Here is a 26,377-nt window from a genome sequence, read left to right as displayed (position 1 = left end):
GTGTAGAGCTGGATGAGCACAGCATCAGAGGAGCAGGAAGACTGACATTTCGGTTCTATTGTTCTTTTTGAATAGGATTAGTTTGGACTTTGCAGCAACATTGTTAAAAGTGCTTTATAATAAAAAAAACCTAGCACCCATTGAGTGAGGAGGTTGGAAATTCTTACAATATTTTATTGAGTTGTCATTTTAATCAGGAGATTTCATTCTTTGCTGAATCTATGGACGTCAATTTCTGAGACACTCTTATTTAAAAATCATTTATTCAATTTCATATTGTGCAAATTGATTTTTTTTTCTCTGCACAAAAGACAAGAGAAAAATATCCGGTAGTACGAAAATCTTTAAAACTAACAATGGTGAGCTGCCAGCTGTCCTTTTTTTATTAAGAAGTCCACGTGGCTATGATTGCAACACTATTCTCGATTTCATCAGCTGCTGACTGGGCAGTGGGAGGTCTCAGAAAATCACTTCCACTTTGACACCGGAAGCACAGTCTGATTGGCTGCTTGCTCTCGGAGGTGTTACTTCATATTTATTTGAGTGAATGGCTGTGTAGATTTAGTTCAACAAAATGCTTATTTAGACAGCGGTAGTGATATTTAGTATAACAAAGTTGTCAGCCGGATTCTGTTCATTTTAATGACATTATTATTGGAGAAACGTTTGTAGAAGAGCAAAAAAGTTTTTAGAACAAAAGCTCTGGTAGGTGATGTAGAATTGCTTTTAAACATGTTGATAACGCTCAAAAGAAAGACTTTATAATTTATCGTAACTCGTGTTTCAGGTGAAGGAAAGAAAGCACAGGTTCACCTTTTAAACTCAGCAAATGTTTATGTGTAACTGTTGTTTAGAATCACAGCTGAGTAATATTTAAAACATAGCACATGTTGCAAGATGAGGAATGCTGTTTGGCCTGTCTGATGCCCTCCTTACTAAATGTTAAATCTACCATCTCACCAATGTGGCAATTAGCTGATTGTTAAGTAAGCTTAAATAATAGCACTTTGCCTATCTGATGATTACATCTCTCTGTAACTTACGTCCTGAGCCTGTGACTTTTCATCCTGGTGATTCCTGAAAGTATTGTTTAGGTTTACTATCTTAATCCTACTGCACATCTTATACACTTATAAAGTGATGCCTTAGAGACATCTGAAGCTTCTTCCATTGTTATATCTCCCTTCTCCTCCCCACACTGTTGAAAAGGAAATGGGAGTTGATTCAATCATGCAGGAATTCACCTTAACTACTCTGCTGTCTTTGATTATGGCCACTGTTTGCAGAAAAGATACTGTCATTAGAAATATGAATCATAAAATTGAGCATTTAGTTTGTTTAATACACTTACTATAATTGAATGATATGGAACACTTTACCATTGGATATTTGTGCTTATACTCTGCTTTTATTCTGTTGCAGATATTGAAGTTGCTGCCCACTCCTCCTCATGCTGTGGAAAGCAGGTTTGATCCACTGCTTCACCTCAGTTCCATCTAAAAAAGGCTCTCGTGTAACCATTGAGTAGTTGAAAGTCTTATGTTTTTGGACCTATTACTTGGAAAATGAATTGTGATTTAGTGCTCTGTAGGATCCAGATTGAGTGGTATTAGAATCTTTAAGCATTTTAGTGCTGTGTGCATTGCTGGCTGGGCTATATGTGTGTCTGTTACAGAAGGTTAATGAGATGCCATGTTGAACTGCTGCAGTCTGTTTGGTGGAAGTATGCCCCAATGCTATTGAGGGGGGATTTTGAGGCTAGACCTTTGATCCAACAGCACTAAAGAAACAGTGATAGTTCAAAGCCAAGACAGTGTATGATTTGGAGGCAAATTTGCAAGTGGTGATATTCCGATTATATATCGCTTGTCCTTCTAGTCAGTGATGATTGTGGGTTGGAAAGTGCTGCATAAAGTAAATTGGTGAATTTCTGCAGTGCATTTTTATAGAACTTGTTTTAGGTTAAATTACTTACTTTTAGAGTTGTTCATCTGCGTGAATGTGAAGCCTGATCCTTTTTTTGCTTGGATGTATAAAACAAATCAATGCAACCAAGAGGAAATGTTAATAAAATCCTTGTGAATAGATTTATGATAAATCTACGTGCCAATATTTCCAACATAGGAATAGGAACAGAAGCAGGCCATTAGGCCTCTTGAGCTGCTCAGCCATTCAAAGAGATCATTGCTTAGGTTCTACCTCAAAGTGCAGGAAAATGACATTCTCCCATCCCTTGATGTCTTTAATATTTAGAAAGTTATCAATATCCTTCCTGAATATACTCAGTGATTGAGCTTCCTCAGTCCTCTGGCATAGAGACTTCGAAATTCACAAATCTCTGAGTGAATACATACCTCCACGTCTCAGTCCTGAATGGCATACCTCTTGCTTTGAGGCTGTGTCCCAGGTTCTAGACTCTCTACGCCTCCAGCCAGGGGAAACATCCTTGTGTGTTTATATTTAGATTAGATTCCCTACAGTGTGGAAACAGGCCCTTCAGCCCAACAAGTCCACACTGCCCCTTGAAGCATCCCACCCAGACCCATCCCCTGTAACCCCCACACCCCTGAACACTATGGGCAATTTAGCATGGCCAATCCACCTAACCTGCACATCTTTGGACTGTGGGAGGAAACCGGAGCACCCGGAGGAAACCAACGCAGACAGAGGGAAAATGTGCAAACTCCACACAGACAGTCGCCCGAGGCTGGAATCGAACCCGGGTCCTTGGTGCTGTGAGGCTGCAGTGCTAAACACTGAGGCACCATGCTGCCCTAAGTGATGTCCCTGAAGAATTTTGTATGTTTCAAAAAGGTCACAAAATCAGGCAGACCTTGAAACTAATCCAGTTGATGGTGAAAATCACCTTGAAGTGTCCACAGTCTGCATTCAAGACAATGGGTCTTTTCTTTCCTTCAGAAGTTGAAAGAACTGCTGTGATTCCAGAACTTTTTGTTTTTGTGTTTGTGTGAAACCTTCCTCTGTCTGTTAGCTTAGGGGTCTTAAATAAATGAATTTCAGATGCTTCAAGGACCATGTCCTGAGCTACCAAATGCAAAAGTCCTAGGATACTCATTCCATTTTATTATGTTTTTGTGAGTCTGACAAATCATTTTTGAGTGAGGAGTGCTGTTCGATGGCCACAGGACTCCACACACAGTGTTTCAAGTTTGAGGTTTTATTTGAGTGAATGAGAGGAGGTGTATACTTGAACTCCTTGTCTGTAGTAAATTCCTTACCCCTCTTTGGTCAGTTTTTAAACTTGTATTCCAACTTCACTGTGTGAGTTGTAGCACCATGTAGTGCATTAATTAATAGTTCTCTAAGCTACTGATTTTAATAAAGTTTTCACAAAAGGAAATAAAACCAATGAAGACGGAGCCTTCTACAAATATACAGTAGGCTTCAGAAAAGGGAAGAGTCGTGATGGCTCCAGTTGAGTAAGTTCTTTAGAACATCAAAGGCCAAATGAGACCTGGCTAGAGGGTTTGGTTTCCTTTCTCTTTTTAGTTATAAAAATTATATTAAAAAGTTTATAAACAGTAGTTCTAATGTTAGTGATATGAGTTAGCCATAACTGCCATTTCATAAAGATTCACAAGTATTGCCTCCTGAAGTTCTTGGTTTTATTTCTTCATTACTGTTTCCAGATTATGATCTGAATTTTCTCTCTCTTTTCTGAAGGTTGGCCAATTTATAGACCAGCATCCATTAAACGACTTGCTCGGCACTGGAGCAATGTTCCATTTCTCACTGTTCCCCCACGGCGCACTCCAGGGAAACCATTTGCGCATCGGAGTGACCTGAAACAAGCCAAGCGCATTGTCGTAAAGCTTGGTAGCGCGGTGGTGACACGAGGTGATGAGTGCGGCCTTGCTCTTGGTCGGCTTGCTTCCATTGTTGAGCAGGTGAGATCAAACAGTGTTATAGGGCTAGCAAATTCTGATTAACATATGAATGTTTAGTAAGAGAACTCTACTTTTAAAAAAAACTTAGAGAGAAGCTTTTGTAATAAAATGTGAGGCTGGATGAACACAGCAGGCCCAGCAGCATCTCAGGAGCACAAAAGCAGACATTTCGGGCCTAGACCCTTCAGAGAGGGGGATGGGGTGAGGGTTCTGGAATAAATAGGGAGAGAGGGGGAGGCGGACCGAAGATGGAGAGGAGAGTATAGATAGGGAGGGGATAGGTCAGTCCAGGGAAGACGGACAAGTCAAGGAGGTGGGATGAGTTAGTAGGTAGGAGATGGAGGTGCGTCTTGGGGTGGGAGGAAGGGATGGTTGAGAGGAAGAACAAGTTAGGGAAGCAGAGACAAGTTGGACTGGTTTTGGGATGCAGTGGGTGGAGGGGAAGAGCTGGGCTGGTTGTGTGGTGCAGTGGGGGGAGGGGACGAACTGGGCTGGTTTTGGGATGCGGTGGGGGAAGGGGAGATTTTGAAGCTGGTGAAGTCCACATTGATACCATTGGGCTGCAGGATTCCCAAGCGGAATATGAGTTGCTGTTCCTGCAATCTTCGGGTGGCATCATTGTGGCACTGCAGGAGGCCCATGATGGACATGTCAGCTAAAGAATGGGAGGGGGAGTGGAAATGGCTTGCGACTGGGAGGTGCAGTTGTTTATTGCGAACCGAGCAGAGGTGTTCTGCAAAGCGGTCTCCAAGCCTCCGCTTGGTTTCCCCAATGTAGAGGAAGCCACACCGGGTACAATGGATGCAGTATACCACATTGGCAGATGTGCAGGTGAACCTCTGCTTAATATGGAAAGTCATCTTGGGGCCTGGGATAGGTGTGGGGGCAAGTGTAGCCTTTCCTGCGGTTGCAGGGGAAGGTGCCGGGTGTGGTGGGGTTGGAGGGCAGTGTGGAGTGAACGAGGGAGTCACGGAGAGAGTGGTGTCTCCGGAAAGCAGACAAGGGTGGGGATGGAAAAATGTCTTGGGTGGTGGGGTCGGTTTGTAGATGGCGGAAGTGTCGGAGGATGATGCATTGTATCCGGAGGTTGGTGGAGTGGTGTGAGAGAACGAGGGGGATCCTCTTTGGGCGGTTGTGGCGGGGGCAGGGTGTCAGGGATGTGTTGCGGGAAATGCGGGAGACGCGGTCTAGGGCGTTCTCGACCACTGTGGGGGGCAGTTTGCGGTCCTGGAAGAACGTGAACATCTGGGATGTGCGGGAGTGGAACTGGTTCCAAGTTTAGGCAATACTTAGAAATGACTGAGGGCCAATATCTCTTAATTATTATCCAAAGGGTATGGGAATTGGTAACAAATACTGCAGAATTGTGTTTAGAGGGTAGACTCGACCCTTTTTTTAAATTAAGACTTCCTAAAACCTTCGCTTTGATCAAGCATTTTGGCATAGTGGCAACGTTGCTGGACGACTAATCCAGAGACCCAGGTAATGTTCTGGGGTTCCGGGTTTGATTGCCACCAGAGAAGATGGTGGAATTTAAATTCAATGAAGATATTGAATTAAAGTCTAATAATAACCATGAAACCATTGTGGAGTATTGCAAACAGCCATCTGGTTCACTAACGCCCTTTAGGAAAAGAAACTGCTGTCCTTACTTTGTCTGGCCTACATGTGACTCCAGATCAACAGCAATACGTTTGACTTTCAGCAGCCTTTTGATGGCCAAGCAAGCTATTAAGTTCTATCAACTGCTAGAAAGCTTCTTTTTAAAAAAAGGACAAACTAACATTGCCTAAAGCACTGGAAATGACAATGGCAAACATTTAAACCTGTCGATTTTTGCACAGTCCATCTTATTAACATTTGGAGCTTCTCCTAAAATTGGGAGAGCTGTCTCTCCGATTAGTCAAGTCAAACCTAGACGTTATTTTCTTTTATTCATTCACAAAATGAGGGCATTGCCCATCTCTGATTGCCCAGAGTGCACTCCAGTGTCAACCACGTTGGTGTGGGTTTCAAATCACATGTAGGTCAGACCGGGTAAGCCTGGCTGTTTCCGTCCATGGCGGACATTGGTGAACCAGATGGGTTTTTCCCCGACAACTGGAAATGGATTTACGGTCACCATTAGACCCTTAATTCCAGTTATTTTTTGAATTCACATTCCACCATCTGCAATGGCAGGATCTGAACACGGGTCCTCAACATTATCTGGGTCTCTGGATTAACGAACAACTGATAGGGAAAGCAATGGCCTTGTGGTACTAAGGTTCTGTCATACACTCAGAATCATAATTTACACTGTCCCATACAGCACAATCACCATCCCTGGGTATGTTCTATACAACAGGCAGGTCAGACCTCATGGAGATGGCAGTACTGTGGTACATAGTATGGAAGTTGTTTCTCTGTGTGCTCATCATTGATTCTGGAACCCATCAGGTCTCATGGCATTAGGTCAAATGTAGACAAGGAAAAGCACTGTGTGGCACCAGTGATGAATATACTTCATACGATACCAAGAAATGGCTAGAGATACTGGATACTGTAGAGGCTGAGCCCTGACAGCATTCATGCAATAGTAATGAAGATGCACGCTCCAGAACTTGCTGCATTCTAAGCCAAGTGGTTCCAGCAGTTTGTTTATTTTTCTATTTAAATGCATTTATCATTTTCTTTATTGACATGTCTATTTTAATAGAGTGAAAACTATTGTACAGTGTGACCACTCTCTGGCACCATCTTAAAACACAAAAATAAACCAGAACACAGAGACAGAAAAATAAAGCCATATGTTCAACTTTATGGTTCTTGTTAAGTTCCTCATCATCAGTCATGGGCCTGGTGGCCAGCTGAGAGTCCCCTTTTGCTGTGCTGCCTTCACTGGAACAAGAGTCACCGTTCTTTAGCACCATCTCACTTACACTGATGTCCCTGCCACTGAGTCTTCGCTGAACTGCACTAATGCAGCTGCCACTGATGCTGCAGGGCACAATACCAGCCCAACATGACTCCACCACCATGAGCCTACTTTGGGCCCACCTCACGAGGACTGCTGATTTGGTCCAATCCCACTTTTGCCGCATTGTTTACGAATCTGTACTGGACACAGATATCACGATGCACGCAAACCCACCACAACACAACAGGTCTGAGTTAGCTCTAGGACTGCCTCATTGGTAAAGGAGTACTGGGCTCACTTCAACTTTGTGCTGGGCCCAATCACCAACTACCACAGATCTGCACTGGGCTCACTTGCCATTGATGCTGTCGCTGCAACAGAACTCTTCAACAAGAGGTAAGTAAAAGAAAAGGAAATGAGTAAAGAGGGGCTGACGAGTTCTGGGTTCACGATCCGAACACTACCATTGTTTTACTGGAAGCAGCCTCAGTACTGCTATAACGCTGGCATCCAGCAGACAATGCAGAAAATTGCCAAATATTGTCACTTTCTGCAAGCTAAGGGTTCCACAACAGCCTGTGGTTATTGCTCCCACCTTCCTGAAGATGTTTGATTCAATTTATTGTAGTCTCATTCACCTAAGTACAGGCAAATGAGGTAGCTTCTTACTGTCCTGGGTAGAGCTGTACCAAGCTGTTATGCATTCAGACAAAATGCTTTCAATGATGCATCTGTAAAAGTTGGTGAGGGCCCTCTGAACGTGTCAAATTCCCTAAGCTGCTTGAGGAAGAAGATGCCTGCCAAGTGCCAGAAGTTGCTTCATGGATTCCTGTCTAAATGCTGTGCTCCAGCCAACAGAGCAAGAAAACACATCTTCCCCATTTTTGAGTGAAAGAAGCCCTTCCATTGGACCCAGATAGTCTGTGGTGAGGCAGCATGGGAGGTGAGTGTTGAATCTGGGGAGAGACGCAGTGCAGGAAGAGCATGGACAATCTCCTATGCTCTGTTAGTGTAGTTGCCACGATCTCCTTATTGCAATCTCACACAGAGCCATTGTTCAGTTTAATCACTGTACAGCCATATTACACAAGCATGCCCACTTTACATGCATGATGGGCTCACACCAATCTATGCTGGTGAAGTTCTAATACTTCTTGGGCAGTGAGCTTCCCTCCTACTTATCCCCAATATGCTCTCTAACCTGTGCACACAGCCGGTCCAAAAATCCTGAGCATGGCAATCAAAGTGCTAATTCCTTTCACTGCATCACCTTCCAGTTCTGGAGACTGCTGCTGTACGTAGACCTTGGAGATCTGTGCAGAAGGGGGGGAAAAATGAAGCAAAATGCTGCTCCCCACCTGGCATGGCTGCGAATGTCCAAGTGTTCTCACACACCGTTACATCACTTTCAACCCTTCTCTTTCTCTCATTGCAGGGGGTCAAGTTGCTGCAAATGGAAAAATAACCCCCCCCCCCACCACCTTTTTGCAGGGGTTCCTGATCTCCATATCCTCATTCACTTTGAGGAAGGTTAAGGTCCAAAGCCGGTCCTGCAAAGATGGAGAGATTGTTTTTGCAGTAAAGAACATTGTTCCCTGCTCTTTTCCGTTTACGCAGACACTCTCAACTTCACCAAAATCTAAGAGATTAGAGGCTGACCATTGTCAGCATGCACGAACAAACTGTTTATGTGCACCCTCCACCAGCACAGAGACTGTCACCTCAATGGTGTCCTATTGGATTAGACTTAGGGATGTGATCTAGTGAGTAAATCACTGGCATGTCTGTACTCGATGGTGAAAGAAACTCTCAATACTGAATGGCCAGTGAGCAGGCACCTGCTCAAGTTCTTTCCATGCCCCCCTTGCAAAAGATGTACCTCTGTAATCAGCTATAAGCAGCATGGTAAAACTGTCGAATCAGGGAGTGGCGGCAAAGGTCCGTATAGACGAGGATGAAAAGTGGAAGAGTCCATCCACTTGCTGCCTGTGAAGGCTCTGACATGAGAGAATTGGCAGTCTCCGTGGAAAGGGTGGCTGTTGTCTTCGAGGTCCAGATGCATTGGAACTAGTGAAGGTTCAAGTGCATTCACTAGACATGAGTGGTCAGCATCACTAGCAAGGCACGAAAAGGATGCAGCTCCTTGACATCACTCCAGCTGCCCCTTCTTCTCAAGGAAATGGGTGTGTGATATGGCAGAGTAACAGAAATGTCTTCAGGAGCTTCATTTCAGGTGACTTCTATCCCCTGTACCATTTACTGACTGTAGCAGTTCAGACTGATGGAGACTGCACCTGCATCTGTGCAGAGACCCATACCAGAGCCCACAGAGAATGCCTCCCAAAGTCTTCACAGCCATCAGGATATCCCAATCAGCAAACATCCTACACCCCAGCTCCTGATGTCAGCCCACACATAAATGTAGTGATAGGCAAAGTAGGAGAAATCCTTTTGTGGGCACTGCATGGGCATAGGTATTTCCTCAATATTTAGCAATTTTATGTATGTAAATATATATTTACCTTTTACTGCTCTAAGGTTTACCATAGTCTCATTTTTCTGCCGTCTGAAGTGCAAACAGTTCAGCATCCTTGCCTGTTACAAGAAGATGCTGCCATTCTCTTGGACAATCTTTGAATGCCTTGCTGCAGCGGCAATGTTTGTGAATGTATGAACTAGGAGCAGAAATAAGCTGTCTGCCATTCAATAAGATCACGTTGATCAGTTTGTGTTTAAAAATAGTCAGACGTTTTGCCTTTGTCTCGTCTGAAAATCACACAGCATCCAAGAGGAAAAATAGCTTTCCTCATCTCTACCCGAAAGCGACATCTCTGAATTTTTGAAACAGTGCCCCTTGGTGCTGGACAACTCCACCTGTTGTCCTCCTCGTAAAGACCATGCAGGATTTATAAACTTCAATTACAGCACCACTCTCTTAAGCCTCACTGGGGAGGCATACTGGAAATTGAACTATTCCCAGAGTAGTGTGATAAGTGCACAAAATTCTCCAGTTTACTTGTCCTTTAGATGCATTTTGATAGGCAGTTTGGACCAGGTTTCTGTGCTTGACATGAATTCTTATTATAGATTTTTTTTACACTTAACTAGAATTTATGAACTGTTGACGTAAACTCTAATGGTTAAAATACTATCCTACACATATGCAGACCCCAAAAAAATGGGTGTCATGGGTGGAGGGAAAATACTGGAAAGGCATTTTAGTAATTCCTGCCCACAAGGTTAGCTCCGATAATCCTTTTGCCTGATTAGACTTGCTGCTTCTCAATCTTCCTTCCTCAGGTACTTTTACTTGTGCAGAACGACTGGTTCACACTTGCAAAGTTTCTGATTTACAGGTTAAAAGTTTCAGTTGACAACAACTGACAAGGGAAATAAACTGCCTTTTCTTAGGCTTGAGGTGCTCTTTTACTGCAGGGGGGGGGAAAAAAGACAGCTCCTTCCTTTTCAAACGTCTGATGGTTCTGTCCAACCATTCACATCTACAAGCTATTGAGCAACCTGAAAGCCAAACACAAATTTCTTGGCAGGCAGAAGGCCTTCCCTGCTTGAACACTGTGAAAAGTACTTACGAGTGTCAGACAATTTGCTATGAAAATGTGCAGTAGTCCTTGATTTTTTTTTTGTTTGTTTAAACAGTCCTTTTCCCATTTCAGGCTGAAATAAGATGTATAGGAAAATTAAAAATACATGATCCTTATACCTTATACCTCACCCTTCCAAACTCTGGTGCAAACAAACCCAGTCTATCCACCCTTTCCTCAAAATCAAACTGCTCATTCCAGATACGAAGTAAGCCTATACTTCCTCTTGTAACCTAGTGAACTATATACCTGATATTTGGACAGTGCAGTTAAAAGTTCAGAGGTAGCGTTTAGGAATGCTCTCTTTTTCTGAACAGTTAAAGGGTTGGAAATTGGATGAAGGACTGGTTACAGAACTAGTCCTACTCAGGAAATTCATTAGTCGTGCTGAGATGACACGTTTGCAGGGTGCAGAAGCCAAAGGTATTTTCCCTGTTTGTGGTTTCAATTGGTGAAGCCAGTCAAGCATTCTCAGTGAGTAGGCAAATCAGACCTTAGACCTGCTGCGTGGGGTGGACATTAGGGAAGTTGTAGCATTTATGCACCTCCCTAGTATTGATAACTTGCCCACTGAGAATGAGTAATCATTGAGTTGGTGTTGTGTAGGACCCTAACGTTTTACAGAATTGTAGGAAGAGAAGCAACAGAATAAGACTAATGACATCAGGCAGAATATCTCTTCTAACAGAATCAGCCATTCAGAGACTACTCAGCCTATTTGTCTGCAATAGCTCTCTGAGCAGTTTAACTTGGTACTAAACCCGTGCTGTTTTCCCAAAAACCTTGCATGTTGTTTCTATTTAAATAATATCCAATTTCCTCTTTAATGCCTCAGTTGAACCTGTCTCTACTATACTTCCAGGTACTGTTTTTCAGACTTTGTGGAATTCGGTGGGGGGGGGTGGGGGGGACTGTGGGGTGGAATCCCTTCTCACCCTGCTGTGGCATAATGGTGCTGCCAGCAACTTTTTTCTCCTTAGACCCTAGATCATACCACACCTCCCCTGTGTAACAGTGGAATCCAACCAGGATGCCAGAACATGCAGTGCTTATGATGGTTGGCTCTCGTCAATGGGGCAGCTTTCAGACAGCATTTGCTCAGTTGCTGCTTTGCTTACTGCATACCTGAGAGATTAGAAAGTGTTGATCAGTTGAGAATGTACCTTCCATCTCATTGAAATGTGATGAAATGAATACTGTTGAATGTTGCCAATGTCACAGCAAAGGCAGCTATATCTGATTGTCCAAACTCAGGCTCCCTGTAAATCAGGAGTCCAAACGTACAATACATATCTCTGATAATGGGAATGGCAGATGCTGGAGAATCCGATATAACAAAGTGTACAGCTGGATGAACACAACAGGCCAATTGGCATCTTAGCACCGAAGCTGATGTTGCTGCCCCAAATGAAAATGAAATCTGTTCTCATTATCAGTATAGCATTTCTACTTAAGAGTGCTGTGCAGGTAGTTTCAGTGTTGTGAGATTAGTAACCCACTATCCTCCTCCCCTTCTGTTCCATTTCCACTGGTTTGTCATCCATGTTGCCCTCCGATCCCGTGTCCTCAGTCTATTGGCAATCATTTTCACCATTGAAGTTTATAAGGTACCCTTGGGGACCTGGACATCGAGGTACTTCTGGCCCTTAGTGAGCCTTATTGCTCCCCTGATTGAACCCACCTGCAGCCCTAAGGTTCCTCTTTTGGCAACTGTATGTTCCCTGCCTTTTACTTTCCAAACTACTGAATACAACACATAACTGTACCCTATCCCTGTGACCATTCCCTGCACTTCAACCACCCCCAGACTTGAGTGGATCTCTCTATGGGCAAAGCCCTGGATTGATGTATCACTCCAGACTGACTGGAGCCATCCTCCTGGACTGACTGGAGCATATGCTTTCCCAGCTTGCTTCCACTGCACTGCCTGTGGGGTTGATTGCTGTTTACTCAAATGCTGCCCCTATTTATCATGTGCACTAAAGCCTGCCTTTGAGCTACACACTGCTGTCTATTTGCTGTATGCTAGTCAGGCTTGGAAAGCCTTGGGGAGACCAGCGGCCTTCCTGCATTTGAACACATGGACTGGACTTGGGAAAAGATGTAGCATGTGAGCCATATGTTGTAAGTTCAAAGAAGCAAGTAAGTAGCCCAGTTGGAAGAATTAGCACAACTCGCTCCGGGTAAATGCCTACTTTCTGCTGTCAGGTTTCTGACGCATTAGATTTTTCAGTTGGATGGAATTTAATTGGGAAGGTGAAGTTAATTCCAGTGGAGTGTTGTATCAATGAGATACAAAGATATGCTGGTTGCTTAAGGTAACACAAGAAACCTGTCATTTGAAGCAGAGAACTTAATCAGCAAAGTTTAGATTGACAGTGAGAATGATTTCTTTTGCCATCATCCTATTATGTTTGCCTAGCTACTATTCTTCTCGCTGTGTGAGGGATTAGAATATCAATAAATTATGTGCTTATTGAGGAATAACAGTTTGTAACTTTGTGTTGCTCCTTAAGGTGTCAGTTCTGCAAAACCAAGGTCGGGAGATGATGATTGTAACAAGTGGTGCTGTGGCTTTTGGCAAGCAACGCCTGCGACATGAAATCCTGCTTTCCCAGAGTGTGCGACAGGCCCTGCACTCAGGCCAAAACCAGCTGAAAGACATGGTGAGCCTCCTGAAAAATTTACAATTCAAAACAACTTTAGTATGCGGTAAATGTGATCAGTTATATTCATTTCTAATAGTTTAGCTTTCATTTTGTTCCCCACTTCACTACAGAGTTCTGTGAAACATGAGTAGAGTACTAAAGTTCAACTTGGCCTCACTTAGACTGTCTAACCTACTACACACATCCAGTACCTACTATTCTTTCAAAGGAACAAGAAATACAACGTACATGCTTTGTGTCAGCATTGGAAAGAATTGAGCAAGGAGAGCAAGATGACTTTGTGCTCCATGTCCCTCAGCTGGGAGTGGCAAGAAATAAGGAGTTCTTATCACTGCACCAGGATGAAAGAAAGACAGTCAAACGGGGAGAGTCCAGATAAATTGTATTTGGATTGTGCCAAATCCAGGAGAGCATAGGTAGGGGTGTTTCAATAAGTAACTTCTGGTTCCCTGTTAAAATGTTTGGAGCCATATGGATTGGAAACATGGTCCAAGACAGGAAGTGATGGTTAGTAAACAATGGTCTTCCCCCATTTGTGGTTACACAAAGCCAGATCTCTCTTCTACTTGTATAACGCTGTTCACAATTTATGTCCATGTTCACGGTTTTGCTGCCATTCAAATCCCAAGCCAGTTTCTTCTGTATCAAGATAATAAAATGTGAGGCTGGATGAACACGGCAGGCCCAGCAACATCTCAGGAGCACAAAAGCTGACGTTTCGGGCCTAGACCCTTCATCAGAGAGCTTCTTCTGTATCAATTCTTTTTCTTGCACTTAACCACTTCAGACCCTTCTCTGCTGTCTCTTCGTCTCCATGTCACTTAGATTCAATTTTGTAGAAAATGAAAGAATTTTAAAAATTGTCTCCTTCATATCGTTACAGTAATTATATGAATTATGCTGTCATAGGTAATGAATGTGTTCCCTTCTCTGCATTTTCTTCCGGAATGTATATTTAGTTACCGTCAAAGTCCGTGTCATTCATATGTTCAGTATGGATGATAAAACTTTTACCCCATCATATGTCACCACCATTGGGATAGCAAGAGGCCTTTTAATGAGATTGTAGTTGACCTGTTTCCTAGATTCACATGCTTGTCTTTGCTCAATAAAATGTTTGGCTAACAAAAATCTTAATTGGTTTAAAATTGCAATTAGTCTAGCATCAACTCTCATTTTGAAAGGAATTCCAAGCTTTTGCCATTCACATGAAGTGAAAAGGTTTGACTGTGTGCTGCACTACCCCCAAGGCCAATGTATCCTTTCTAAAATTGTAACCAGAACTGTTCGCACTAACTCTAGATGTGGTGTAACCAAGGTTGTTGTAAAACTAAAGTATGTTCTTTAATCTTTTGTATTCTGGGTACCCTCCGGGTGCTCTGGTTTCCTCCCACAGTCCAAAGATGTGCAGTTTAGGTGGATTGCCATGCTAAATTGCCTGTAGTGTTCAGAGATGTGTGGGTTATGGGGGGATGGGTCTGGGTGGGATGCTTCAAGGGGCGGTGTGGACTTGTTGGGCCGAAGGGCCTGTTTCCACACTGTAGGTAATCTTATCTAATCTAATCTAAATATGAAGGCCAACATTCTAGTAGCCATTTTCATTATTTTCTGTCCCTGTCGTTTATTGATCTGTGCAATTGAATGTCTAAGTGTCTTTGGAATTTGACTGTTTTTCTCTTTTCTTCTTAGAAAGTACTTGGCGTGCTCCTTTTAAGATCATAATTGATTACCTCACTTTACTCATTGAAATCCATTTGTTGCAGTTTGCCCATTAATTCAACTTATTGAATAACCTTTAATCACTTTATCTTTTCATCTACATTGGTTACATTGCTGCCTATTTTTGTAATTGATAAATTTGGATATATGGTTTTCTGTCCACATATCTCAGTCATTAATGGGTAATATATAGTTGAGACACCAATATTGATGCTTGTGGGACATGATCTGTTCATTTTTCTGACTTATCTGTCTCCTGATTCCAAACAATGACAATAATTTGCCTTCAATTTCAAGAGCTTCCACTTTAGCTAGCATTTTTCTCAGAGGAACTTTTTTTCACTATATGCCTACTATTTGTATGCCTGTATAAGTTTAGCATTCATTTTGAGAGTGAGAAACTTTGCTTGAAAACAACTGTGCTAAACTTAAATAAGGATAATTACATAGGGATGAGGGCAGACTTGGCTGGATGCACAGGGAAGGAGTTTAACAGCAAAGATTGTTGAGGAACAATGTCAGATGTTCAAGAAAAGAGTTTGTGACTCACAACAAAGATGTATCCCATTGAGTGAAATGGATTCTAAGAAGGCGGTAAACCAACCATGGTTAGTCAAAGACGTTTAGGACTGTTTTTATTCCTTTCACCATTAAACTAAGTGTCAAAGGTTTGTGATAAACCGGATTGTTGGGAAAGTTGTAAAAGCCAACAAAGATGACCCAAAAAAGTAGAAAATAAACTTTCAGGGTGAACTCAAAAATAATGAAGAAACGGACAGTAAGAGCATATAGAAAGGGAGAGAGAGGCTAACGTGAACCTTGGCATCCTAAGGAATGAGGCTGTGGCAGGAATTATGGGAAACCAGGAATTGACAGAGGAATCAAATAAATACTTTGCATCAGTCTTCACAGTAGAGCACACTGATAGTGTTGCACTAATATTATATAATGAAGGAGCAAAAGTTGGAAGGAAATTAATGCAATAATTACCGAGAGAGAGAGAGAGAGAGAGAGAGAGAGAGAAGGGTACTGGGGAACTAATTGGTCTAAAGGCTAATACATCCGCAGGACCTGATGTTTGGCTAAGATATTCAAAGTAGTAGATACTCAGATAGTGGATTCGCTCTGAATGTGAGTTTGCTCGCTGAGCTGGAAGGTTAGTTTTCAGATGTTTCGTCACCATTCTAGGTAACATCATCAGTGAGCCTCCAACGAAGCACTGGTGTTATGTTCCGCTTTGTATTTATCTGGTTAGGTTTCCTTGGGTTGGCGATGTCATTTCCTGTTCTTTTTGTCAGAGGATGGTAGATTGATTTGGAGCCAATGTGTTTGTTGATGGAGTTCCGGTTGGAATGCCATGCTTCTAGGAATTCTCGTGCATGTCTCTGTTTGGCTCGTCCTAGGATGGATGTGTTGTCCCAATCAAAGTGGTGTCCTTCCTCATCTGTCTGTAAGGATACGAGTGTTAGCGGGTCATGTCATTTTGTAGCTAGTTGATGTTCATGTATCCTGGTGGCTAGCTTTCTGCCTGTTTGTCCAATGTAGAGTTTGTCACAGTTCTTGCAAGGTATTTTGTAGATGACGTTCGTTTTGTTTGTTGTCTGTATAGGGTCTTTTTAGTGGATTCATTGGTAGGAATGTTCCAAGAATCCTTAGATTGGCAGTTTTCCAATCCCCTAGAACATTACCACATTGTATCACCCTTCTTAAAAGAGGAAGGGACACAAATAACAGGTAACCATAGATCAGTTAGCTTAACATCTGTCATTGAGAAAATGTTAGACTATTATGAAGGAATAGCAGAGCATTTAGAAATATGTGATATAATCAAGAAGCCATGAGGAGCCAATGTGAAGAGGAAATTATTTGATAAATTGATTAGAAATTCTTTGAGGGATTAACATGCAGAATAGATAAAAGGGGACCAGAATATGTAATAAATTTAGATTTTCAAAAGATATTTGTTAAGGTACTGCACATAGGTCTACTTAAGAAGAGCCCATGGTGATGGGGACACTGTATGTATTAGCATGCATTGAGGACTGGCTAGCTAAAAGAAGACGGATTGGGATATGGGGGGAGTCTTCAGAATGGCACCTGTAGCTAATGCTGTGCCACAGGGGTCAGTGCTGGGGCCACAATTATTTACAATAAATACTAGTGACTTAGATAAGGGAGATGAATGTACTATTGCCAGGTTTGCAGATACATAATAATAAATGCAAAGCAAGTAGTGAGGATGCTAGAGAGTCTACAGAAGAGTATTGATAGGAAGTGAGTGGACAAAATCTTGAGATTTAACATAATGTAGTGTTTGGCAAGAATAGAAGCGCTGAATATTATTTAAATGGAGGTCGACTGCAGAAAATTGCGTACAGAAGGTGTTTCTTATGCATGAATCACAAAAGAGTTAGCATCGAAGTTCAGCAGTCACAAGTAAGGCAAATAGACTATTAGCATTTATTTCAAAGAGGATGAAATACAGAAATGAAGAACTTCTCCGAAAGCTATGCATGGCACTAGTTAGGCTTCACTTAGAATACTGTGAATGGTTTTGATTCCCTTATCAAAAGAAAAATATACTGATATTGACAGCCCAGAGAGCCCAGTGCACATTTTCTTCGGAGAAGTCATTGAGTATGTTCGACCGTATTTATTGAAGTTTTAAAGAATGAGAGGACACCTTATGAAGCATATAAGATTCTCTGGGAGCTTGACATGCTCAAAAGGTTGTATCCCCTCTGGGGGGAGAGACTAGGGCCAGAGGACATACACTCAGAGTAAAAGTTGCTCATTTAAGACACAAATGATGATTTGATTTGATTTAGTATTGAAATAAGTACTGAGATGCATTGTATTTTGTTCTGTATACTATCCAGATAATTCAAACTTTATGTATGTAGATCGAAATAGAACTGAATGCATAATATAATGTTACAGCTACAGAGAAGGTACAGAGAAAGATCAACACTAATATATGAACGGTCGATTCATAAGTCTGATAACAGTAGGGAAGAAGCTGTTCCTGAATCTGTTGGTATGTGTTTTCAAAACATTGTATCTTCTGTTCAATGGAAGAGTATAACTGGGGTGGGAGGGGCCTTCGATCATGTGGTTGCTTTTCTGAGGCAGTGGGAAGTGTAGGTAGAATCATTGGAAGGAAGGCTGGTTTTTATGATGCATTGGGCTGTGTTCACAACTCTGTGGTTTCTTGTGGTCTTGGGCAGAGCAATTGCCATATCTAGATAGGATGCTTTCTATGGTGCATCTGTATAATTGGTCAGAGCATTGTGGATATGCCAAATTTCCTTACCCTTCTGGGGAAATAGACGTGTCTGTGTATTTTCTTTATTGTAGCTTTGATGTGGATGGACCAGGACAGATTGGTGACATTTACTCCTAGAAACTTGAAGCTCTTGACCACCTCCACCTCAGCACCATTGGTACAGACAAGGTTGTGTCTTCCATTCTACTTCCTAAAGTTGATGACCAGCTCCTTCATTTTGCTGACACCTGAGGGAGAGATTGTTGTCTTTACACGATGCCAATAAACTCTCTATCTCTTCCCTGTATTCTGTCTCATTGTCATTTGAATTCTGAACTATTATGGTGTCATCATCAAATTTGTAAATGCAGTTAGAGCTGAATTTGCCACGCAGTCATGTTTGTATAAGCAGTACAACAAGGGATTGAGTGCACAGCCTTGCAAAACACCTATGTTGAGAATTATTGTGGAGGAGGTGTTATTGCCTAGTTTTAGCGATTGTTCCTTGCTGTGCAATTGGATCCTTGAATTTCTGACCCACAGCCTGCCGACTCCTAGGTCTTGAAGTTTAGAGATGAGTTTGGTTGGAATTATAGTGTTGAAGGCAGAGCAAAAGTCAATAAATAGGAGTCTGTAGTTGAGGGTAGTGAATCTGTGGAGTTCTTTATTGCAAAGAGCTGATGAGATGAACGGCCTATTTCTGCTCTTGCGTCTTGTGGCGTCAGTAACATTCATGGCTACCAATTTTGTTATGCCTTTAAAAAAATTTGTTCAGTTTTGACAGGCACAATCTATTCTCTACAAATTAATTTCTCTGATCAGTGAAAATTATCATCTAGTTCAACAGTCCTATCCTGAACTGTAGATTCTAAAAATTTTCTTATACAAATGTTCGGCAAACTCATCTATCATAGACTGGTTTGTCATTCAAATCAAGTGTTCCCCATTCCTTGTTCCGTTTCGTACATGCTGCTTCTTGAAAATATCCTCCTACGGACAGGGGTTTGATTTTTAGAACACACAGATCAAATTTTAAATTCTCACGCTTATTTTATGCGTGTTTCTGCCCATTTCACTCCTCATTCCTGTAACTCAACTCTGTAATCCCCTTTAAGCACTCTTATTGCCTTACGTGCATCATTTACCCTCCAGCATTGGCATCCGTACTCATTGTCTGTCTGGGTTCCACATTCTAGAAATTGTTCCCTAAATCTCTCCATTCATCTTCAAGAACTTCCATAAAAACCAACTCCTTGTTCATACAAATAGTTGTCCCTGCTAATAACACCTTTTGTCTTGATTCCTATTTTTTGATGAGAGATTTTTTTAAACATAAAGTTATACGTTATGACTGTGTATTGATTTGAACTACACTTAGAAAGATTTAGCACAGGAGGAGGCCGTTCAGCCTCTCGAGTCTGCTGTGCCATTGACTGGCTTAAGTATAATTGTGTTGGTTAGATTCGGGGTGATTTCATAGACTATGTGTAAAATAATCATTTAATAGTACATATCTTGAGTATTGCTGAAAGAAGACACATTTGGTTGAAGCTTTTTGTCTTGCACTTATCAGGGTAGTTTGCAAGCGTACCAAAATGAGGCGAAGACTCCTATTTACACTGTATTAGAGGAGAGTGCTGGATTTGGCAAGTGGACTCTGGTAGAGGCAATGCCATGATGACTGTTGGTTAAATACCAGACTTTGTTTAAATTTTAAATAAGACAATTGATTATGAATGTTCAAGGCATTAGTGTATTCTTTCCCAGGTCAGTGCTTCTACCAGTTGGAATCCATTTGCCAACCAAGCAGCAGTCTCCTCTCACACAGTATAAGTATTGGTTTTCTCCTTGAGTTGATGATCTTACAATTGTCCTGATGAGTGCAAGGCTGAAAAGCTTCAACAAAATGTCTTTTTTCAGCAATATTCATGTTTGATATATTTAGAGGATAAAAAAAGTAGTAGAAACAGACTACTAATTTTAAATTGTTGAAGATTTAAGATAAAATACAAGAAATTTAGAAAAATAATAACTTTTTTTGCTTGCACAAAAGGCAGTGAGGCTTGAATGCATAACTGGAACAACTGAAGCAAACATAAGCATCAGCGTTAAGAACTTGGAGTGATGCCCTAGCAAAGTTAAATCAAGGAATATGAATACATGGAATAAGGATGTTCTATGTGTAATAAATAAATGCAAACATAGATTCATTGATTTTAATCAAACGGCCTATTCCAAGTTGTTGTTTCTTAATATTATGTAAGTAAATGATTTTGTTTCTACTTTACAGACTGTTCCTGTTCTAGAAGCCCGAGCATGTGCCGCAGCTGGACAGAGTGGCTTGATGGCCTTGTATGAAGCAATGTTCACACAGTACAGCATTTGTGCTGCTCAGGTCTGTCACTGATTTGACCCCAAATTTCCTGAAATTATTCTTGTGTAATAACTGTTGGGCCACTCTCTTCAGTGGTTTGTACGTTTTGTATTTCAATAACTTGTGCATTTTGGATTTGTTTCTGTAAATGAGTTTGAATATGAAAAAACTGAAATCAACATTCTGCTTTGCTGTTTGTTCCCAGATTCTTGTAACAAACTTGGATTTCCATGATGAGCAAAAGCGACGAAACTTGAGCAGCACACTTCACGAGCTTCTCCGAATGAATATCGTTCCAATTATCAATACTAATGATGCTGTTGTTCCTCCTCCTGAACCAAACTCTGACTTTCAGGGGGTAGGTGCATGACAGAATCTTGAGCATCTAACTGGAATAGTTTAAGGTGGCAACTTTGATTAAAACAAGAATAAATGTTTCCATTTATATTGATTCTGTGACATTGTAAGATGCCCCAAGGAACTAAATTTTTCATGAAGAAAGATCAGAAATGTGATCAAAAGCTTGACCAAAGACACATCGACATGATTCCAGCTGATGTCAGTCTTGGACAACTCAAATTCAGACTTAAACCTGGCTTGATGGATAATTCTGTGATTGTTTTGGTTTTAATGAAGTGTTTTGCTGAAGTACAAGTACATAATGTTGCAGATTTTGCTTAAGTAATAAAATCGGAGTTAACAAACAAATGAAACAAAGAAAAATATAGGAAAAAAATTGAAGCTCTCAACCTATGATGCTAATTCAAACATTTTTAAATTCATAATAAAAGGCAAACACTCTTTTATAAATTGAAAAGAAAAAAACTAAAAGAATTACAGAAGTCATCTGGTGCTGAAGATGGCTGTTTGGCCCATCACATCCATGCCATTCTCCAAATGTGTTTCATTTAGCTAGTACCTGTCTCCTGGTTTTTCCCTGATACAAATAACATTATTTCTTTCTATGTAATCACTGAATGCTCTCTTCAGTGTCTCAGTTGAACTTGCTGCCACCACACTTCTAGGCAGTGCATACTACATGCTGTATGTAAAGGTTTTTTTTTTCTTTTTGCATCACATTTGCTTCTTTTGCAATTTTTTTTGACTGTGTGCCCTCTAATTTGTGTGTGCTTGTTTAAGCTTGAACAATTACTGCACATCCACTCTTTCCAATCATCTTATGATTTTGAAAACCCATGCCAGATTCCTCTTAGCTGCCTTCTCTCCAAAGAGAAAAGTTCCCAATTTTTCATATGTCTTAAGAAGTGGAGTACTTCATCCTCATCATTCTTACAAATTGCTCCTGCACTGTCTCTTAAAGCAAGCACGTCCTTTCTATAATGTGGCACCCGCAACTGTGCGCGACATTCCAGCTGAGGCCGAACAAGTATCTTTAAAAGTTCAACATCTCCTCACTCTTGTACCCGATGTCTGTATTTGTAAAGTGTCGTTCTGTAGTTGGTTTTAATGACTTCTCTCTCTACCTGTCCTGCCACCTTCAGTGATCTGTGCACCTACACACTCTGATCCCTCTGCTTCTACACCTTCTTTAGACTTCTACCTTTATTTTATATTGTCTTTCAATGTTGTTCCTCCCGAATGCATCACGCCACGCTTCTCTGCATTGAGTCTCATCTGCTACCTTCCTGCCTACTTCACCAACTTGTCTGTGTTGTCTGGACTTCTGTACTGTACCCTGCTCAGCTTTCAATTCTTCCAAGTTCCATATCATTTGCAAACTTTGAAATTGTCCCCTGCACCAAGGTCGAGAGCAATAATATATAATCAGGAAAGCAAGGAGCTCAATATCAATTCTTGGGGAGCTCCAGTGCAAACTTTGCTGCAGCCCAAAAAATATCTTGATCGTTGCTCTCTGTTTCCTATCACTCAACCAATTTTGTAGCCATGCTCCTACTGTCTGTTTTATTCCATGGCCTATAACATTCCTCACCAGGTTGCTATAGGAAATTCCTTCTAGAGGTCCCATGGCACATCAACAGCATTATCCCCATCGAGCTTTTCAGTTACCTCTTCAAAAAACTGTGACAGTTTAAACAAGCACAGATTCCCATTCAGAAATTCATGCTGACTGTTCCTAATCAACCTGCCTTTTTCCATGTGACTACTAATTCTATCCTCGATAATTCTGTATAGAAGCTTCTCTATACCTGAAGTTAAACTGACCGGGCTGTAATTCCTGGGTTTGTCCTTACAACCTTTCTTCAGTGAGACTATATTGTTTGCAATTTTCCAGTCTTCTAGCACCTCCCCTGAGTTGAGTGAAAATAGCTTCTCCATGTCTACTCTATCCAGGCCTCTCTCTAAGCTTCAGTCAAGTTCCTGGTCATCCTTCTAAACTCTGAGTACACAGCCGGAATCCTGAACCACTCCTCATGCAACAAGCCCTTGATCCGTGATCATTTTTGTAAGCCTCTTCTGAACCCCTTCCGATGTCAGTACATCATTCCTTTTGATACAGGGCTCAAAGCTGCTCACAATATTCTAGATGCAGTCTGACCATAGCATTATACAGCCTTAGCTGCCCATCTCTCCCACGTGTATTCTAGCCCTCTTGAAAGGAATTCTAATATTACATTTCCTTGCCTAACTGCACACTGAACCTGCAAAGCCTTAAGAGAATCCTGAACTCGTATTACCAAGTCCCTTTGTGCTTTAGATTTCCAAAACCTTTCCCCATTTAGAAAATAGCCTATGCTTTTATCCTTCCTACTAATGTGACACTTGGCCACATTGTATTCTATTTGCCATTTCTTGGCTCACTGTCCTGGCCTGCCCAGAGCCTTCTGCTGCCTCCTCGCTTCCTTAACACTACCTGTACCTCTCCTTATCTTTGTCACTATGTTTGCAGATGACACAATGATGTTCCTTCATCTAGGTCATTAATGTATAAAGTGAATAGTTGCAATCCCAGCACAGACCCTTGTGGAATTCCACTAGTCACCGGATGTCATCCTGAAAAAGGCCCCTGTATCCCCACACTCTGCCTGCCTTCTGCCAGTCAGCCAAATCCTCTACAAATGCCAATGCCTCACCCCTAACACCATGGGTCCTAATCTTGTTTAGTAGCCTTCTGTGTGACACCTTGTCAAGGCCTTCTGGAAATCCAAATATATTTCCAGCTGTCTCAAACTGTTAATTGTCAAGCTGGTCATTTGTTCATCACATTACCAAGAAAGTATCCAGTGAGACGAAGAGATTGTTGCAGCAAATGTACTTAATTTGTTCAGCTTATTCCTTTTAACTGGTTGTTGTTGTTTCTTTGTGTTACCAATCTAGGTCAGTTCTGCATTACCAATACAAGTCTATTCTGGACTCTGCTACTACATCTACATGAAGTAGCATTGGCTGTCCTCCTCAGTACACCTGTGTCTGTCTTGTGAATCGTGTGAAAAGCATTAGTATAGAAGAAAGTTAATATTGTCCCTTTTGAGTGGAAACTCATCCTGGCAATGAGGTGCCACCAACCAGCCTACAACTGCTGAGGTTTGGTAATTGTACACAAAGTTAGCTCTTATTAATATTGTACATCTCCAAAAAAGGAACCATTAGGCAAGGCTAGAGAGATACCATTTAACCACTTTAGGAAGAGGCTACCACATGTTGCTATCCTAATGGTAAGAAAAGCTCACCCTTAAGTTTAACAACATCCTCCCTTATAACAGGCAATCAGAATTGTACGCAGTATTCCAAAAATGGTCTCAGCAATGTTCTGTATAGTCGTAAAATGACACCCCAATTTCTATACTCAGTGTTCTAACTAAAGGAGGCAAGCATGCCAGACACCTCCTTCATCACCCTACCTGTGACTTAACCTTCAAGGAACTATGCATTTGCACACCTCGGTCTCTTTGTTTTACAACGCTCCCCCAGGCCCTACCATTGCCTGTATAAGTCCTGCCCTGGTTTGCATTAACAAAATACAACATTTTGCATTTATCTAATTTAAACTCCTTCTGCCACTCCTGGGCCCATCTGATCCAGGTGCCATTGTACCCTGAGATAATCTTCTTCACTGTCCACTATGCCATCAATTTTGGAAACTCATATACCATGCCTCCTATATTCACATCCTAATCATTTACATAAATGATGAAAAGCAGTGGACCCGAGACTGATCCTTGTGACACGCCATTGGTCATACGTCTCCAGGCAGAAAAACAACTCTGTACCACCACCCTCTGTCCCATACCTAAACCCAATTTTGTTCCAATCCAGTTTCTCTTTGTGCTTAATATTGATTGACCAAGTTCAGCTTGGTTTAATTTGGAGGATGTTCTTCATTCTGGGTTTTGCATTCCAGCAGGTAATCAGTATCAAGGACAATGACAGTTTGGCAGCAAGACTTGCAGTGGAGATGAGAGCAGACATGCTGATTGTCCTTTCTGATGTGGAAGGTGGGTGAAAGCTCTGACAAAACCATCAGCCTAGCATTTTTTTTTGGTATGTGTAGCCTGTCAGTAATACCACTCTCAGATGTTGACAGTGGGCTCAGTAATTACAACAGACAAGCACTGGACTAAGTTGGCCTGGAAGTTCACAAACAATACTGAATTTGCCAATTGGGAAGTGACTCTAAAGAGGTCCATCACTTACAACAGACAGAATCGGAAAAAAGACTGTATTTGGTGGTTAAAGAGTTCAGAAGAAAGTATTTACGTGAGATTACTGTAAAATATTTCAAACAAAGGACAGGAAAAGTCACATTCAGAGTTGCGAATCAATTGAAGACTTTTCCCCTGGCCTCTACTCTACCTTGCCTTCAAGTGATCTTGCGTTAATAGCCCCTAATTGCAGCCCCCTTAACACCTGGTTACAATTTAGATGACATCTGCCCTCTCATTAGAAAATGCCATGCCACTACTTCGAAGAGCCAAGACGTTGTCCTGGCATGTAAATGTTTGTTATCCTAGTGATTTTTTTGAAATTTAAATTCAATTTAATAAATCTGGAATTGTTTTTTATATAAAGTGCCTGTCTAATGGCAGTTTCGATTGTTGTAAGAACTCGTTTGGCTCACTAATGTCCTCTTTGGGAAGGAAATCTGTCATCCTTATTTGAGATAATGGGAACTGCAGATACTGGAGAATTCCAAGATAATAAAATGTGAGGCTGGATGAACACAGCAGGCCAAGCAGCATCTCAGGAGCACAAAAGCTGACGTTTCGGGCCTAGACCCTACATCAGAGAGGGGGATGGGGAGAGGGAACTGGAATAAATAGGGAGAGAGGGGGTGGCGGACCGAAGATGGAGAGTAAAGAAGATAGGTGGAGAGAGTATAGGTGGGGAGGTAGGGAGGGGATAGGTCAGTCCAGGGAAGACGGACAGGTCAAGGAGGTGGGATGAGGTTAGTAGGTAGATGGGGGTGCGGCTTGGGGTGGGAGGAAGGGATGGGTGAGAGGAAGAACCGGTTAGGGAGGCAAAGACAGGTTGGACTGGTTTTGGGATGCAGTGGGTGGGGGCTAAGAGCTGGGCTGGTTGTGTGGTGCAGTTGGGGGAGGGGACGAACTGGGCTGGTTTAGGGATGCAGTAGGGGAAGGGGAGATTTTGAAACTGGTGAAGTCCACATTGATACCATATGGCTGCAGGGTTCCCAGGCGGAATATGAGTTGCTGTTCCTGTAACCTTCGGGTGGCATCATTGTGGCAGTGCAGGAGGCCCATGATGGACATGTCATCTAGAGAATGGGAGGGGGAGTGGAAATGGTTTGCGACTGGGAGGTGCAGTTGTTTGTTGCGAACTGAGCGGAGGTGTTCTGCAAAGCGGTCCCCGAGCCTCCGCTTGGTTTCCCCAATGTAGAGGAAGCCGCACCGGGTACAGTGGATGCAGTACCCGGTGCGGCTTCCTCTACATTGGGGAAACCAAGCGGAGGCTCGGGGACCGCTTTGCAGAACACCTCCGCTCAGTTCGCAACAAACAACTG

General features: G+C 42.0%; 1 protein-coding gene across 2 annotated transcripts in view; it reads left to right on the top strand.

Moving 5' to 3' along the window:
* Positions 1-489: 489 nt before the first annotated feature.
* The window catches only part of aldh18a1 (aldehyde dehydrogenase 18 family, member A1), a 56,538-nt gene continuing 30,650 nt past the window's right edge, over positions 490-26,377 (top strand). The window contains exons 1-7 of one of the 2 annotated variants that reach the window (XM_048551323.2): positions 490-705; positions 1,423-1,466; positions 3,685-3,908; positions 12,926-13,075; positions 20,353-20,457; positions 20,642-20,794; positions 24,761-24,851. In XM_048551323.2, coding sequence (XP_048407280.1) covers positions 1,451-1,466; positions 3,685-3,908; positions 12,926-13,075; positions 20,353-20,457; positions 20,642-20,794; positions 24,761-24,851 — 739 coding nt within the window. In that variant the 5' untranslated portion in view covers positions 490-705; positions 1,423-1,450. Of the gene's footprint in view, positions 706-1,422; positions 1,467-3,684; positions 3,909-12,925; positions 13,076-20,352; positions 20,458-20,641; positions 20,795-24,757; positions 24,852-26,377 lie in introns of both variants that reach the window. The other variant, XM_048551322.2, reaches the window with a different exon arrangement.

The sequence above is a fragment of the Stegostoma tigrinum genome, chromosome 20, assembly GCF_030684315.1.
Source record: "Stegostoma tigrinum isolate sSteTig4 chromosome 20, sSteTig4.hap1, whole genome shotgun sequence".
Classification (NCBI taxonomy): domain Eukaryota; kingdom Metazoa; phylum Chordata; class Chondrichthyes; order Orectolobiformes; family Stegostomatidae; genus Stegostoma; species Stegostoma tigrinum.
The sequence above is the reverse complement of the archived record's forward strand: the minus strand, read 5'-3'. Positions and strand labels throughout refer to the sequence as shown.